Source organism: Mya arenaria, chromosome 12 (assembly GCF_026914265.1).
Source record: "Mya arenaria isolate MELC-2E11 chromosome 12, ASM2691426v1".
Taxonomy (NCBI): domain Eukaryota; kingdom Metazoa; phylum Mollusca; class Bivalvia; order Myida; family Myidae; genus Mya; species Mya arenaria.
Window position 1 is genome coordinate 16,143,166 of NC_069133.1, and position 15,410 is coordinate 16,158,575.

The window sequence follows — 15,410 nt, forward strand, 5'->3', positions numbered from 1 at the left end:
GAAGGTTTATTTCACTACTCACAGACTGTTGGCATGATCCGAACTTAACACCTCTCGCACCCTCTAGCCTCTGTAGCTCAACATCAGCACCGTTCACCTTCACAGCAGCGACACAGCCGGACATAGAGCTGTAAAAAAATATACCATTGGTCAGAGTGGAAAAAAGATATACCTAAACCCTCGGCTCGGATATCTTATGGAAACTCGATAAACCTAGTTTCCGTAAATTACCTTGCAATCCGGCACCGCCAGATATATCATTCACTCCGTGGGAGATACTTATAATGCACCGGTTAATTGAAGTCTCCCAGGTCCGGGGTATACCTGGAATAGCCGGGAAAATGTGCCGTGTTTTCACCTTCCAGGTGGCCCCGCAGTGCCGGGTGAATGCGGTGGTTTTGTCTTCGCGCCAAAAAATAGCTTGGAATACCAAGGGTCCCTTGGGTGCGGGGGCATTTGGCGGGGATTTTACCAGCAGTTTGTCCCTGCATTACACGGGCTTGGCTGGACCAAAAGTCAATTTCCCCGCTATTCTATGGACCTGGGGGCGGTCAGGGGCGTGGTTACAATTGGCTGGTGCATACTCATGTGTTAAGAATAAGGTATCGGGTATGACTCTATATAGAAGCAGAGAATACATAGCAACTTTCGGATCAATGCATCACATAGAAACACATTGTAATTGTTCCTATACACAGAAAACCTAGAGCAAACATTGTTTGTTAATTTAAAACATAATTGTGTATGTCTAATCCGTCTATGAACACACTGGTATTCGATTTAAACATTTGCTTCATGGTATCACAGGTCTTTAATCCGTGCCATAATATCTCACACACGTGACTCCTTGCGTCATGATGACATCACTTACATGGTTGCACACATGGATTGATGACGTAACATTCAAAACGTAGTCCCCGTCTTCCCACGTACATGTAATGCCCTTTGAATACAACCTACTTTTCTAGCCGATGAAATTGCAGGAAGGTAATCATTAAGTAATAGGGTTAATGGTTAAGAATTTCACATTTCGCGGGTGTTTAAAGGCCCGCCTACTGCCACTCATCCGATACACACTCTCTGCGTCAGATTTTGCGCTAACAATGTGTAAGCCAATGAAGTAGTATTCGCTCACTCCGCCCATTCGTTATCATTAAAATTTTACTTCATGCCATCTTACTATTACATAAACCTCACTAAAAGCCTACCTTATGTTGGTAAGCATGCTTCCCACAACTAAGCCATTCCTATGGTTAGACAGAATATCGAAGCGTGCGTCCGTGACGTCATCAAATACATCTGATGCACCATTAACTTGAATGAGACTGTCCCGTCTCGCGTCTGTTCTCAGCTGGCAAAGAGAAAATATTGTAGTTGATTTTCCTTTTGATCAAGTGTAACTTCTGTAGCTTAGATAGCAGGAACAAAATTTAACTATTTTAGTTTCTAAATCAAGTTTCTAAATTACCGGCGCCATAGAAAAGAGCAATAATTTTGCACTAAAATCAATATTTGCATCTATTTAATGCATACTTCGAGAATAAAAACTTGGAAAATTGACAGTGGCTATTTTTTTTCTTGGTAATTAGAGGGAACGAATTAAAAACAATGGCAGAGTCAAATACTGAACTCAGAATCAAACGATAATGAATATGGGCCCAGCGTGTGGCAGACATAGACCACCATCTGTAGAGTTCTGATTGTTCTCAAATGATAAAGAATTAGTGTCATAAATATATACAACTGCTTATATTTACCGACAATGTCAGTTTTTCTCCGAGGATTTTATGTTTCGTTGCCAGGGACGTCTTCATGGTATTCTGTTCAAGATACACGTGCAACCGCCCGGCGGAGACTATAGCCGCCATTTTAGTTCGCTGCAAACATAAAAAAACATATACAGACCATTAAAGGTATTAAGCATGTTAAGGATTACTGTAATGGTGATCAGGTGACGTAACCTTCCATGTAGAAAAGCAGTGGATTTAGCAGTATGTATGAAATGGCCCGTATGCAAAACTTGTCCAAAATAACATATTAACTGAAATGATATTATATGACATGTTATATGTGCCACTGTTCCATGCATTTATTATGAACAAATTAATGTTCAGACTGAGATTCAATTTCACAATCTTCATTGCTAATTTTATCATGCACTATGGTAACATTACTACCGGTTTGATTAAAAAGTATGATCTTAGCAGTTAATACGTACCAGATATCTGGAGCCAAGACTGAACACGGCGCCATCTGAGAGAGGGGTAAAGGTGACCTCTAGCTCCCTGATTGACCGGTGTCTGTCCAGCGAGTAACGGCCGTACCCTCCACCGTCCAGTAGCACTGATAGATCAGGGTCTTGAAAAACCCTGAATGTACAAATAGTCACAGAATTAATCCAGAGAGTCCTCCACTGTCCAGTAGCACTGATAGATCAGGGTCTTGAAAAACCCTGAATGTACAAATAGTCAAAGAATTAATCCAGAGAGTCCTCCACTGTCCAGTAGCACTGATAGATCAGGGTCTTGAAAAACCCTGAATGTACAAATAGTCAAAGAATTAATCTAGAGAGTCCTCCACTGTCCAGTAGCACTGATAGATCAGGGTCTTGAAAAACCCTGAATGTACAAATAGTCAAAGAATTAATCCAGAGAGTCCTCCACTGTCCAGTAGCACTGATAGATCAGGGTCTTGAAAAACCCTGAATGTACAAATAGTCAAAGAATTAATCCAGAGAGTCCTCCACTGTCCAGTAGCACTGATAGATCAGGGTCTTGAAAAACCCTGAATGTACAAATAGTCAAAGAATTAATCCAGAGAGTCCTCCACTGTCCAGTAGCACTGATAGATCAGGGTCTTGAAAAACCCTGAATGTACAAATAGTCAAAGAATTAATCCAGAGAGTCCTCCACTGTCCAGTAGCCAGGACAGATCGGGGGCTTGGAAAATCTGTATGAACAAACAATTTAGGAATTAACCATGAGAGCAATAGTCGTAACCGACACTTTCCAGATGCACGACTAGACATAGATGATGGAAATTGTGTATGTACAAAGGATGTTGGAATTATCCCAGAGAGTAGCGGCCGTACCCTCCATCATACAGTAGCACCGAAAAATGTGGCATTTGAAAACCCTGTACGTACTAAGAATGTAGCGATACACTCAGCCAGTAACGGCCGTACCCTACAATGACCAGTAGCACGGACAGATAGAGGAGTCTTGGAAGAGTATGCGTACAAAGATTGCATCGAGGTATTTACACTCCTTGAGGACGCGTAGCGGTCGTACCCTCCTCTGTCCAGCAAAAAGGAAAGATCGGGATCTTAGAAAACCCTGCATATGAATGCAATGATACTTGGTATGGGGTTTAGGAGTAAAATTACCATTTATTTCTATATCCTTCACTGTTTGGGATTATTCGACGTTGTGTTATTGGGGGAAATAAAATAGAGAGTTCCAAATATAAAAAAACACACAAATATGTAGATGAGTTGATTGTCGTTCAAAATTGAACACAACGTATCTTGAGGTAGCCATTTTATGAAAATATTTTACAAGATCATGTACTCAAAACGTGCATCATTCTGAAATATTTAAGCATGCTTCGAATAAGCAAAACGGCTATGGCCATGGCGACTAAACCGTAACTATTATAACAATTTTCAAATATTTCACAAACAAACCATGACTCGTTCAAAGTCTATAAAAAATGAGAACGTCCGTTTCACATACATGCACTACGCATCTTAGGACCAAAAACATGATATAAGAAATATAATCAAGTGCATGTGAGTACTTACATGTTAGATGGACATGACCTCGACAGCACTTCCCCTAGGCTGGTCACCCGCCCGTTAACCGTGAGCCCTCCTATACAGCCACCCGCCGTCTCTTCCCCTCCGATTGTCACGTGGGTTGGGCGGGCTGTGTCCTGTAGCAAAAATGGCTGTGTGCCCTTGACGGACAGACGGGCGGACGAACCGCTAGTGTTGGTTAGAGACAGGGTATGGGTGTTGGCGAATCTGCAGAAAATATTAGAAATATAACTTCATTATAAAGTGTCTCAAAAGAACTAAAAACTGTTGTTGTTTTCATGAACAATCGTAACTTCAAAAAGCTGTTGAAAAGAAGTACGTGAATACCCCAATTATTTAACCATTATTTTACGTTACCTTTCGATTAGTAAGGTGTACCAGGAATCTGTTTGGAGGCTTGTGTCAGCGGAAACGGAAGTATCATCGCCGTTCAATGTCTGTGTGACGGACGGACGGCCGCTTTTCAAGGATATCTCGACAGAGCCCTACAGGAAAAGAGAAATTATTTAATATAACAGATAAGTCATTTAAAGTTTTGTAGTGAGTGTGGGTTAGGACCAGCCGCCCGCTGCCACCAGTAAAGTAAACCTGGGAGGAAAAGTGCGCGTGGTACGGGGCTCGAACCCACGACCACCGCAACACTAACACGGCTCTCTAAGCAACTGAGCTTACGGGGCGGCTGGTTGTAACCCACATACACTACTGTATGTACTTATTTCTTTGGCTTGATAGCGACAAAAGCTGAAACAAATATATTGTATAAAAGCCAACCAAACATTGTTCTTGGTTGGGATTAAACCCGAAAACTCTTGGTTGAGGGTTTACACCTGTTCCACTGCACCACTCTCACCCGCAAAGTCACATGCACATGATCAAGTATTTATTGGCTGCTCTTTGACCAGTAAATACCAAATACAATAAAAGTATAAATTGTTTCAAATAATATTGATCGCCGATATAATTATTTTATAAACACTCTCATAGATACAATGACTTCTTCCGACGAAGCAATATGACGTTTGATTATAATAAAAAATAGATGCAAGTTTGCTAAATTTAAAACAAAACGTCAAGCCTTCATTAATCACACGACTGGCCATCCTATATGCATGATTAAATACGCAATAGTATCAATGAACGTATCTTGCTTATGTTATTTTCGAAACAAATATGCTTGGTCGTTAAAAGATACGTTTTAAATCAAAGACGCGTTGTTAGACTTAAAAAGACTGAGTAAAGATACTACAAGTAAAAAGCCTAGTATTTTGATTTCCGCCACTCACTAAATACCACATCCTCGGCACCCCAGCGTATCATAACGTAAGATAAAGATAAAGCAAAGGGCAGTCTATGCCGCTTAAAGAGCCCCGCCTTCGTTCTATTAAAGAAGTTTGATAAGGTCATTAGTTTCATCAAACACTTCGACAAACCTGTTTCCAAAATAACGCTTTGACAGTACTCCGTCAGACGGCCGTATTGTGAAACAGTTGGTCGAAGTTTTTTAAGAAACTAAACTCTCAATCAAACTCTGGTAAAAGACCGAAGGCGGGGATCTGTAAGCGGCATAGACTTCGCTATGTTTCATTTAAAACGGTTAACAAATAGTAAAGTTATCTTTGTTTAAAGTCTTCATTCGAAGCAAAATATTGCCTACCGACGTAGCATTTTATGACGCATTTATCACGTGGTATACACACACTGTATAAATAATAATCAACTGAATTTTTTATCTTACGATATTTTGACGACGCTCTTTGGTAAGTTGTTACAAATGACTATAAAAGAAAGCAGAAGTGTATTTCTTTACCGTGTCGTTGTAATCGACGGTAAACAGGTGTCCGGTGTCCTGTGACGGCCGGAAATGCAGCTGAACACGGTCTGTGAGCAGCGATCCTGCCACGGCCTGGACATCCACTTTTGCCACCACTTGCCGCTCCGTCGGCACCTCCACTGACAACTAGCGAAATAATAAAGCACGAAATAAGTAAATAAGACAATGATCATTGGAACATAGTGGAAACTTGCTATGTCGACTTGCGTTATCTCGATGTTCTGGATATATCGAACTTTTTTCGGTTTAAATATACAATTTATATGTTTCGGTTAAATCGAATGCTCGTTTTCTCGAAGATTTTACGGAGGTTATGACGATTTAGCTGGTTTTGACTGTATTCTAAAGCCACCATCGTTTAATCAGCGTTAGGAAAATCTTGAGCAGTTTTAAGAACCGACGGAATGACAATGGTATGCTGAAAATAACACTTTAGGTTACCTGCATCGAAGCGGCTAGCAGCCTCGCCCTTTCTATCTTATCACGGAGACTGGTGATGTTCCCCCGGATATGAAGGTCATAGCGTTCCAGGGTGCCACAAGGGTCCGGCCGCACCCGAACAAGGCGCGCGATCTCCCGTGCGTTAGACGCAACCGTCGGAACTTTGTAAAAAGATCAGTCTTAATGTACTTCTATCATATATACAGATAAGAAATCATTAGTTTACGCAACATTGAAACATATGCAGGTTTAAATTCATGGACGTGTCTGACCTGCTATATTTGTGTACAGTCGAACCCCGTCGGCTGTAACTCCCAGACAAAAATAACTCGATCCCCTGAAAATTCGAGCCAAACGGGAATGCTGACCAGTTCGAGCCAACGAGAAAATTGAGCCAAGCGAGTTCGAGCCATCGGGGTTCGAGTGTACAGGACATCTAGGAAATCAACACTCACCAGCGTCCCTAGCGTCGTTAATAGCATCATCAGACGGCGCGGAAGTAAGTCTGTCCTTGTTTTTGTCATACAGCTCCTCATATGTCTTAACCTTCTTGGCCGCGATCTCTGTAGCCGTTTTGCACAACTTTTCAGTGACATCAACCTGACGTTATAAAATTGAAAGGAAATGTCAAGTAAGAAACATATTGTGAAAGAAATTATGCCTTCTTAAAACAAGCTGCCATGCATCGTTATTGTTCGACGGTGTAACTCTTGCTAACTATTTTCAGTATTATCTCAATTTTGAGCAAGCGATTTGTGAGAAAAAAAACCCGCAATTTTAATAAGCTTAGATTATTAATACTATTCAGGAACTGTATTCCTAAAACTTCTAAAGTCATTTCCTAACTTAAGTCACTTACCTAATTTTATTATCTCTTGAGTTTCATGAAAAAAAAATAAAGAATTTCCAAAATACATATATTGACCTTATTTAAAACAACTTTCTTTAATTTTTAAAACACTTATACATTTCTTTTCATTTGAATCTGACATTTTTAAGAAATTGACCTAAGTAAGGAAATGACTCAAGACGTTTTATGAACACAGCCCCAGAACTTTATGGTTATAGTTCTATGAGAGGAGTATCTATACCTGTGTGTCAATATGCTCGACCGCCTCGGTAACATAATCGTGCATGGCCTCGGCAGTGCTGATCCACGTACGGGCCTTAAGTGTTTGAGCTCGGGCCTCCCTTGTGCCGTTGTCGACAACGGCGAACCTGCTCTGCACCTTGCTCCATGTGCCGGACAAGTCTAAAACAAAAAAGACATGACGACGGTTTTCGCATTCATTTTCATAAGTTTAGTTGTTATTCATTCATTTTTTTCTCGATTTTGACACAACCTGACAGTTTAAAGAATCACTATCAAGTCCGTTTCTTGGGAAGAAACCGGTAAGGGTGTCCATTTTAGAGGCCATCAAACCCACAAACTCTTGGGTTCACTAGGAAGTAGAGTAACTTACCATTTGCTAGTTTGGCAACACCCTCTGCCTCTTCTTTCACCATCTTACTTGTCGCAGAATAGTTGTATAGACGCTCCCGGATAGCTTCATCTGTATGGATGTTTAAAAATATTACTTCGTGTAATAACAATAGATATTGACCCAATTGACCTGTATCATTTATTTTTCTTATGCATAATTATTGATTATTTTGTGGATGGAAATATGAGCAATGACTTTAAGCATGGTCACAAGACTTCAAGTCAATATTAATATTTGACTTCCAAAAATCGAGTCACTACACCAAAAAGGCATTGTAAAATTGCTGACAATTTTATTTAAATAAGTTTATTGTTTTCCTAATTGAAATATAAATATCATAAACTGAGCTTACTTAACGTTGATGGCTCATTGGTCATATCTGGATGACCCGCAGGTGCGTCGTTCCAAAAACTGAAAATATCGAGAACGCCTTTAGACTCTTCAGTCGTTGTCTTCCGTTCTTTTGTCGCTGTTGTAACTACCGGAGTTATGGTAGTCGTGACGTCATCTTTCGGTGATGACGTCATTATTTGCTTCTGTGTTGTAACTTCAGGCGGTGCAGTAGTAACGTGTTCTGCATGTTTCGTCGGCTTCGGTTTTGTCATCTCAGGTTGAGGTAATTTCGATTCTTCTGACGTGTCAACAACCTTGTCCACTTCGTGTCCATCTTCTTCAAGGTCACCGTCAATAAATGTGAAGTCTCCGTCGATCTTGTCGTCGATGATCTCGCCTTCGTCGGTTAGAAGCAGGCCGGTGGTTTCGTTAGAATAGATAGGTTCAGAAATGTCTCCGGAACCCTCTGAAACTGTTTAGAAATGGACATGTCAGTTTTCTAAGTATATAATATTTATCTTCAATATATAGCTTTGTTTCTAATCAAAAGTTAAATATCGTATGACATCGTTCACGATTTGAAGGGACTAGACACCAAATGGTCCTAAAATCGACAAATACAGTTTTTTCCTCAAAATTAGTCAGAATTGTCAATACGCTAGTATGAGGCTGATAAAACATCATGAAATGAATGTTTTGCCGCTGTCTCAGCTGAAATTAACCTTTCAAAAATAGCGTATAATTGTTTCCCAGCTTTTGTATACGAGTTTTTTCACCGAAGTATGATTAGGTGATTAAATTTCTCAAAAACTTCAACAAACCTGTTTCTAAATTAATGTTTTGACAGTGCTTCATCAGGGGGCGGATTTGTGAAAAGGTTTGTCGAAGTGTTTTATGAAACTAAACATTCAATCAAACTCTAGTATTTAAAAAACCCAGGCCGGGGCTGTTAAAGTGGCGTATGATGCGCTATGTTCTATTTTAAAAGGTGAATAAATAGTATCTTTGTTTTTAGTCTTCATTTGAAGCAAAATATTGCCTTCCGACGAAGCATTTATAACGCATGTACACACTGAGTAAGGTAGAGATGGAAACGGTTGCATAAAAACACACATAGCATAGCTCATTTAGTTCCAACTTGTATTTTAATACTACAATAGGGTAATACAATTATAAATTTAATTTAAAAAATAAAGTTGAAAAGGCAAGAGGATGCGAACCAGCTTTGACACACGTAAAGAACTTGCAAGAGCCAGTACATTCAGTAAGTTTAAACTTAAGTTGGGATTGGAAACGTCTGCTAGAAAACATGGGATATCAACTTGTTGCTATGACATGCAGAAATTGTGACACGCACACGTCCGTAGTAATTGTTATGAACGAGTTCCTTATTCGGGGAAACGAGGAAAAGAAAGTATCCCATGTCAGTTATTTACCAATTACACTCCGAACTCTTCGGCCATTTTCAATCAAAAACAAACTCGAATGTATGCTGGTACATCCGTACAAGAAGTTCGTAAAACATAATAGTGTTAATTAATTGTAGTGTTTTAACAATTTTGCACATCTAAGTTTAACTTTTGCATAAATAATTAATTTTTCCATGAGTTAAGTCATAACGTTTAACTGCTTAATTGAAATTACTACGCGATCAACTTGCAACTTAGTTCAAATGTTATAACTTTGACATTGTAAACCGTCCATATACCTCCAAGATTGTTTTCAATGGAAAATGGCCGAGGAGCTCCTAATGTACAACTTTACTACTTTATGTATACTTAGTCCATATGAAGGCGAAGACTTACTAAAGTCGATCAAAAAGAATTGATCATCGATTGACCTATTGCTGATAATAAGAATTTCTTTTTAAGTTTTTCGTTATACAGCTTACTGATTTCATCTGTTCTGTCACCACTGCCTTCCGGGATGGTTTCAATATATTGCGAGCAGTCGATAATCATGACGTCATCATAATCATCATCATCTTCGTCATCACCGATACCCATCCCCGACCCTTCGAGCATCTCACAGCGTTCTTGTAAAAACCTGGTGTCACCTATCAGTACCCGAATCTTATCCAGGACACGAGTCAGCTCCTTTCAACACAAAAAGATACTATACAATTTAGATAATTATATTTCCTTGAATATTCTTCCGTCCGTGATTAAACAACTGAAGACAGTTTTTTCAGCCTTTTTTTTTCAAATATAGCGTCTTTAAAGTGAACCATCACAACTTATGCACACTGTTTACCTAGGCCGATTTCTTGCATATATACACTGATCACAGTATTTATATACTCAAACATACTTAATTTAAGGAATGAATTGTGTGACTTATTGGGATATGAACCAAGATGGGATGGTTGAAAATTGGTAGAGTCTGAAGAACTCCACGCATACTTTAACCAGCCCAACTGCGTGCATATCCCCGATTATGACATCAATAACGCAATTAATTACTAAAATTTACACCAAACGTTCATTTTTTTCCTTTCCAGAATTGTTCAAGTGACACTCTTTTTCAAAATCAATACATACACATGTATAAAAAACATCAATTATAACTGATAAACCTTTAACTTCTTACTAAAAAATGCATTGATGGAAAATATTAATTACTGATAACAAGATTGTTACCGTGTATTTAATAGCAGAAAGCGCAACAATATTAAATGATTGGTGAATGCTAAAAGATTTACTGCGATCTACTATCGTCTCATAAGGTAGAAATGCCGTTTTTTATGCTCATTTCTTTCAAATTAAACTCGGTATCCTTCATAAGAACCATTGTTTTCGACATTCATTCATCCTTTTTGGAATATTAAAACATTATTATCAACTGTGGTAAATCTTATCTGGGGGGTAAGATTGCATTTTCAATAAAATAAAAACGCCATTTGGTACGATATTCGGTCAGATGGGTGTATGGCCTACTGTTATAAGAATGTTTGTTCTGTTCTGTGAATGTGAAATTGCATTGCATCGGATTAGTTAAAATGCAAAGATGCGATATTTTCAGAACATATTATACATCTTAATGATACGAACGATTTAGATTGCTATTCCTTAAACTAGCTTTTTAACAGTTCACTTTTATCCAAGTTTGTATGTTACCTTAGTGTCTTTTGACAAGCCATTCACTGTGTTCTGGATGATTTTTTGCATGTTTGACGTGCGCCCGCCAGTCAACATTTTGGCCGCTCGGTTCAGTACGGGAGATAATATCCTGGAATAGACAACACAATCGTAGCGAGGGTTATTTCCCTTTTAGAGAAAATCATTTATTTGTCGGCAGAATTAAAGCTGCACTCTCACAGACGGACCGTTTTGACAATCGTCATTGTTTCAGATTTTGTCTTAGAATGAGCCATTTTATGCGTAAATGTATGAGAACCAGTGATATAATACTGCTGACAAAGTATCAGATCGCAGTTTTTCATATTTACGTTCAAAAATTGAATGTTTTATGTCGAAGCACTCATTTATCTTCAGACTTTTAATGCTTTTATCAATGCATCTGCAACTGGTTTATTCCAAAATTCCAAAACAAACAAAAAAAGTTTTTTAAACGGCCAATCTGTGAGAGTATAGCTTTAAAACCTACCCTTAAGATGCTAGGAATGAGAAGAGTGAGGAGTTGCTGCCTCGAGACGACCAAATGCATTTCCTAGATGTTTTATCGAAAATTGTCCAATTTGCAAGCGAAACTATGCTGATTTCTAGATTTTCAAGATACCAAAAACCATATTTAGTTGGAAGAAAGGTCGACTTGAACACTAGCGGGTCAAAAGGGGGGGGGGGGCGGCACCCCCTCCTTAAATCGTCCAAGTTTACTCTTTATGCCAATATCGGAGAAATAAGGTGATAAAATACGCTTTAAACGCAACATTTTGGATTAGAAATAACTAAAAATGAAATCGGGGGAAATCCCTCCCCGCTGCATACATTCTAAACCAAATAAATTTTGGTTCTGAGGGAGGGGTGAAAGTCAAAAGGTTACGCCCCCTCTAATATCAACTCCGGGAACCGCCTCTGCATATTTGAATATTCAAAAATAAAGCAAGGTTGAAAACGAGTAACGTTTTTCAGGTAAGAAAAATGCATTAGGATGATAGGTTGAACGTAACCACCGACTGTAAATTTGAAAAAATGTCACAGATCCGGCTTAGGGTATGCCTAATGCTAAGTTTGTTTTGAAAAGTACATTAGAAATATGATGAAGCTAATATCACCAGCATATTATATGTCTGTATTTAATACCAATCTTATTCACTTAACGATATCATGTTTCAGTATTTTTTGGAAAATGATAAGGAAATCGGTGTGTAATGATATTGTCATACTGTCATTAAACATTTCAACTGGACGCGTTCAAGCTTGTTTCATTCTTAAAAAAATCAATGATGTATTTAAAATTGATGGTTCCTAAAGTATAAGCTGAAATAGGTGAGCGATAGCTTTAGTTAAATGCATTTAAAGATTTCGCACTCCATTTTATAACATATATAAAAAAAATCAAAAGAGTTGTTTGTATAACAATATTCTTCCTTTATTTTGTATAAGTTGTCACATATTTACTATAAAACCCTGCCAATATCAAAATACTCCCAGGAGCAAATCATTTGTTGTCTGTATTTTACATAAAATACCCACGGAAGGAGGGGGTGGGTGTGAAAACGGGAGGTGGGGGGGGGGGGTCAAATTTACCCCGACTCCAGACTTGAAACAAATTTGCCGCCTTAGTGATAATTTAACCGTTTCCAAAATTCTAGTGGTTACCCGAGAGGATGGGATCCAAGAGGTTTCCCACAAAGTGGTCCAGTGGTAAAGGTTTCCGCCTCCCTCCCAAAAGGCTGTTGGCTAGATCCCCACCAGATTGATAGTTGTCTATTGGTAAAGGTGTCCACCCCAAACCCAAGAGGGGTTTGGTTCGATCCCGACCATAGTGGAAGTGATGTAGGTGTTCGCCTCTCACTCAAGCGTTGGTGGGTTCGATCCCCATTGGGGTGAGAGTTATGTAGGTGTTCGCCCATCGCCCAAGGTTGTGAATTCGATCCCAACCAGCGAAACGTTCGTTTTGCCTCTCAAAAAAGACACCAGTACTGGTTGCTGCCCAGGGAAAACAAATTCATAACAACTTCCAGCTGTCTTCACAATTTAGTTAGGGTATAAACCAATTAAGTAGAGTTACAATAGGGCTAGTGATGTATCACAAACACTATGGGGTACCTACATGTCTATGCTGCCGGCTCGATGCATGAGATCTGTGGCATAGTTAGAGGCGGCGTCAACTACCGGCCACAGGGACATCCCGCGGCCCTGGAAGGCCGGCACGTCCGCCAAAAACCGTTTCTGGTTTACCTAAAACATACGAAGGGTATAAAACATAAAAATGGTTCTATTTGGACAGTTCACGACCAGAAGGTATTTTAACATGCATTTTGTTATAATTGCAATTTGAAAACAAAACAAATTTTAAGCACAGCTTTTAACATGGTCAATCTATTTCCACTAATTTAGAATTTCAAATGAATGGGAACACATAGAGGATGGTACGCATTGATGGCATGTTGCTCAAATTTCCTTAACCGAGTTTACCAGATAAAAAAGTGTTTACTCATTGTAATCATACCGTAAGCTATTGTAGTAAAAAATGATAAAAAACAGCTGAGGAACTTGCAATAAGAGTAAGCTACAATCTTAAATCAGCAAAGGTATATTTAATTACCATCAAGGTTATATGTAAAATTGTAAACAAACATAATTTATATCATTACTAGGGATGTCAACGAGTAGTAAAATCGGTACTCGAGTACTCTGATAAACTCCGGTCGAGTACTCGAATACTCGAAATTATACCATGAGGTTTTTCTTTGTTTCTGACACAATGGTTAGTGCGCGTGCCACGAGATACTTGGCGTCTGCTAGACCGATGCCTGTCCCACTTCCGGTCCGCTGAAAAATAAACGTACCAATAAGCATAGCAATAAGTCGCCCTGATTCGCTGAATATTTTAAACCTTTTAGTTTAGCTCAAACATTCTATATTGTATAACGATTGTGAAGAAAGTTATGATAACTTATACTAAGTCACTCTTGATGGCACGATGTTCCGCGAGAGTGTGGTCTTGTTTTGTTGGGGGGAACCGTAGTACCCGGGGAAACCCCACTTGTACGACTTGTTGACCACTAACCAAACTCACATGCGCCCAGGTCGGGAATCGAACCCGGGTCGCCTTGGTAAGAAGCGAGTGTGCTTAACACTGCGCTAAACCTTTCAAATACAATTATGCACGAGTATGCACACGACTGTGCATGCGCACGAGTATGCATATCACTACACAGATCCATCTGCCTTTACGCAATGCTTACCCTGTATGCCTGCTGACGGAGCGGCCGTTCTATTGTTAGTCTGCGGATCGTCTGGTTAGCGCGGCGGCCGAGGTCGTACAGGGCGCGCACAGGAATTCCGCTCACGACCTCTTGCCGCAGGCGGAGAAACTTGTCGTACATCATGTCATAGTTCCTGCAAAAATGAAAGAATGTTTTAAATGCATGTACATTATATTATATTTGCATAGTTGTTAAATTATCGTCAGGGTCGCGTTTTATTAAAGATCGTTAGGCCAGAGTTTTTTATCGTTAGATTTACGGGAGACTTTTCAAAAAGTTGGGTAAGGAGGAGGAAATAAAAATAAAATGCATAAAATGTCCCGAAGGAGAAATAAATTAAAAAAGGGATTTTTTCTCCGATTTTTTTGATTTTTTAAATCTTCTTATATCCTGAATACAAAACACACCTTACTTGTGTCAGCTATTTCATAGGCTGAACAAAGGGTGATAGATCACTATAAAGTTTCAAAAGCATAATTAAAAGATCCTTTTAAAGACTTAAAATATTGACCTCAACACTGTGAGTTCAAGCGCTTATTGAAATTAATTGTATATATTTGTTCGAATGCCTCTATGCATATGTGGTGCATATATTATCAACCCATAGATTTTATGAAACATGTCAGTGTAATAAAGAAGTTAAAATGGCCATTTCTAACCTTTTGCCCACAATATAAGCATATCCTTTCCATTGTGAAGTAATCAAACATTGAACAAAGTTTCAGACACGGTAATACACCAGTCAATTGTAACCACGACCCCCCAGGTCCGGGGAATAGCGGGGAATTTGACTTTTGGTCCAGCCAACCCCGGCTAAAATCCCCGCCCTGCGTGGAAGAACAGATGGTAAAATACCCGCCAAATGCCCCCGCACACTTGGGACCCTAGGTAAGGCCCATTTCCCGCTAGTTTTGAGCGAAGATAAAACTTTAGCATTCACTCGGCACCGGGGGGGCCACCTCGTTACAATTGACTAGTGCATTTATCGCTTAGATTCTGCCCGTAACTTTACGGTTGAACCCGATCACTCTTAAGCAGCCTAAGGTTTACGTCTATCGTAAGATATCGTATTTAAACGGGGCTCAGATATCATCGGATTATTTCTGTGTA

At 39.3% G+C, this 15,410-nt stretch overlaps 1 protein-coding gene across 1 annotated transcript in view; it reads right to left on the bottom strand.

Annotated features, from left to right (window-relative positions):
• LOC128212024 (uncharacterized) overlaps nucleotides 1-15,410 on the bottom strand; it is a 29,579-nt gene that overhangs the window by 6,059 nt on the left and 8,110 nt on the right. Inside the window, exons 7-23 of the mRNA XM_052917240.1 lie at nucleotides 14,280-14,433; nucleotides 13,768-13,863; nucleotides 13,142-13,269; nucleotides 11,023-11,134; nucleotides 9,798-10,002; nucleotides 7,926-8,378; nucleotides 7,553-7,642; nucleotides 7,181-7,341; nucleotides 6,545-6,689; nucleotides 6,090-6,250; nucleotides 5,625-5,774; nucleotides 4,175-4,302; nucleotides 3,803-4,024; nucleotides 2,219-2,369; nucleotides 1,758-1,877; nucleotides 1,209-1,351; nucleotides 23-128 (exon numbers count right to left, since the gene is read on the bottom strand). Coding sequence (XP_052773200.1) covers nucleotides 23-128; nucleotides 1,209-1,351; nucleotides 1,758-1,877; nucleotides 2,219-2,369; nucleotides 3,803-4,024; nucleotides 4,175-4,302; nucleotides 5,625-5,774; nucleotides 6,090-6,250; nucleotides 6,545-6,689; nucleotides 7,181-7,341; nucleotides 7,553-7,642; nucleotides 7,926-8,378; nucleotides 9,798-10,002; nucleotides 11,023-11,134; nucleotides 13,142-13,269; nucleotides 13,768-13,863; nucleotides 14,280-14,433 — 2,725 coding nt within the window. The remainder of the gene's footprint in view (nucleotides 1-22; nucleotides 129-1,208; nucleotides 1,352-1,757; nucleotides 1,878-2,218; nucleotides 2,370-3,802; nucleotides 4,025-4,174; nucleotides 4,303-5,624; nucleotides 5,775-6,089; nucleotides 6,251-6,544; nucleotides 6,690-7,180; nucleotides 7,342-7,552; nucleotides 7,643-7,925; nucleotides 8,379-9,797; nucleotides 10,003-11,022; nucleotides 11,135-13,141; nucleotides 13,270-13,767; nucleotides 13,864-14,279; nucleotides 14,434-15,410) is intronic.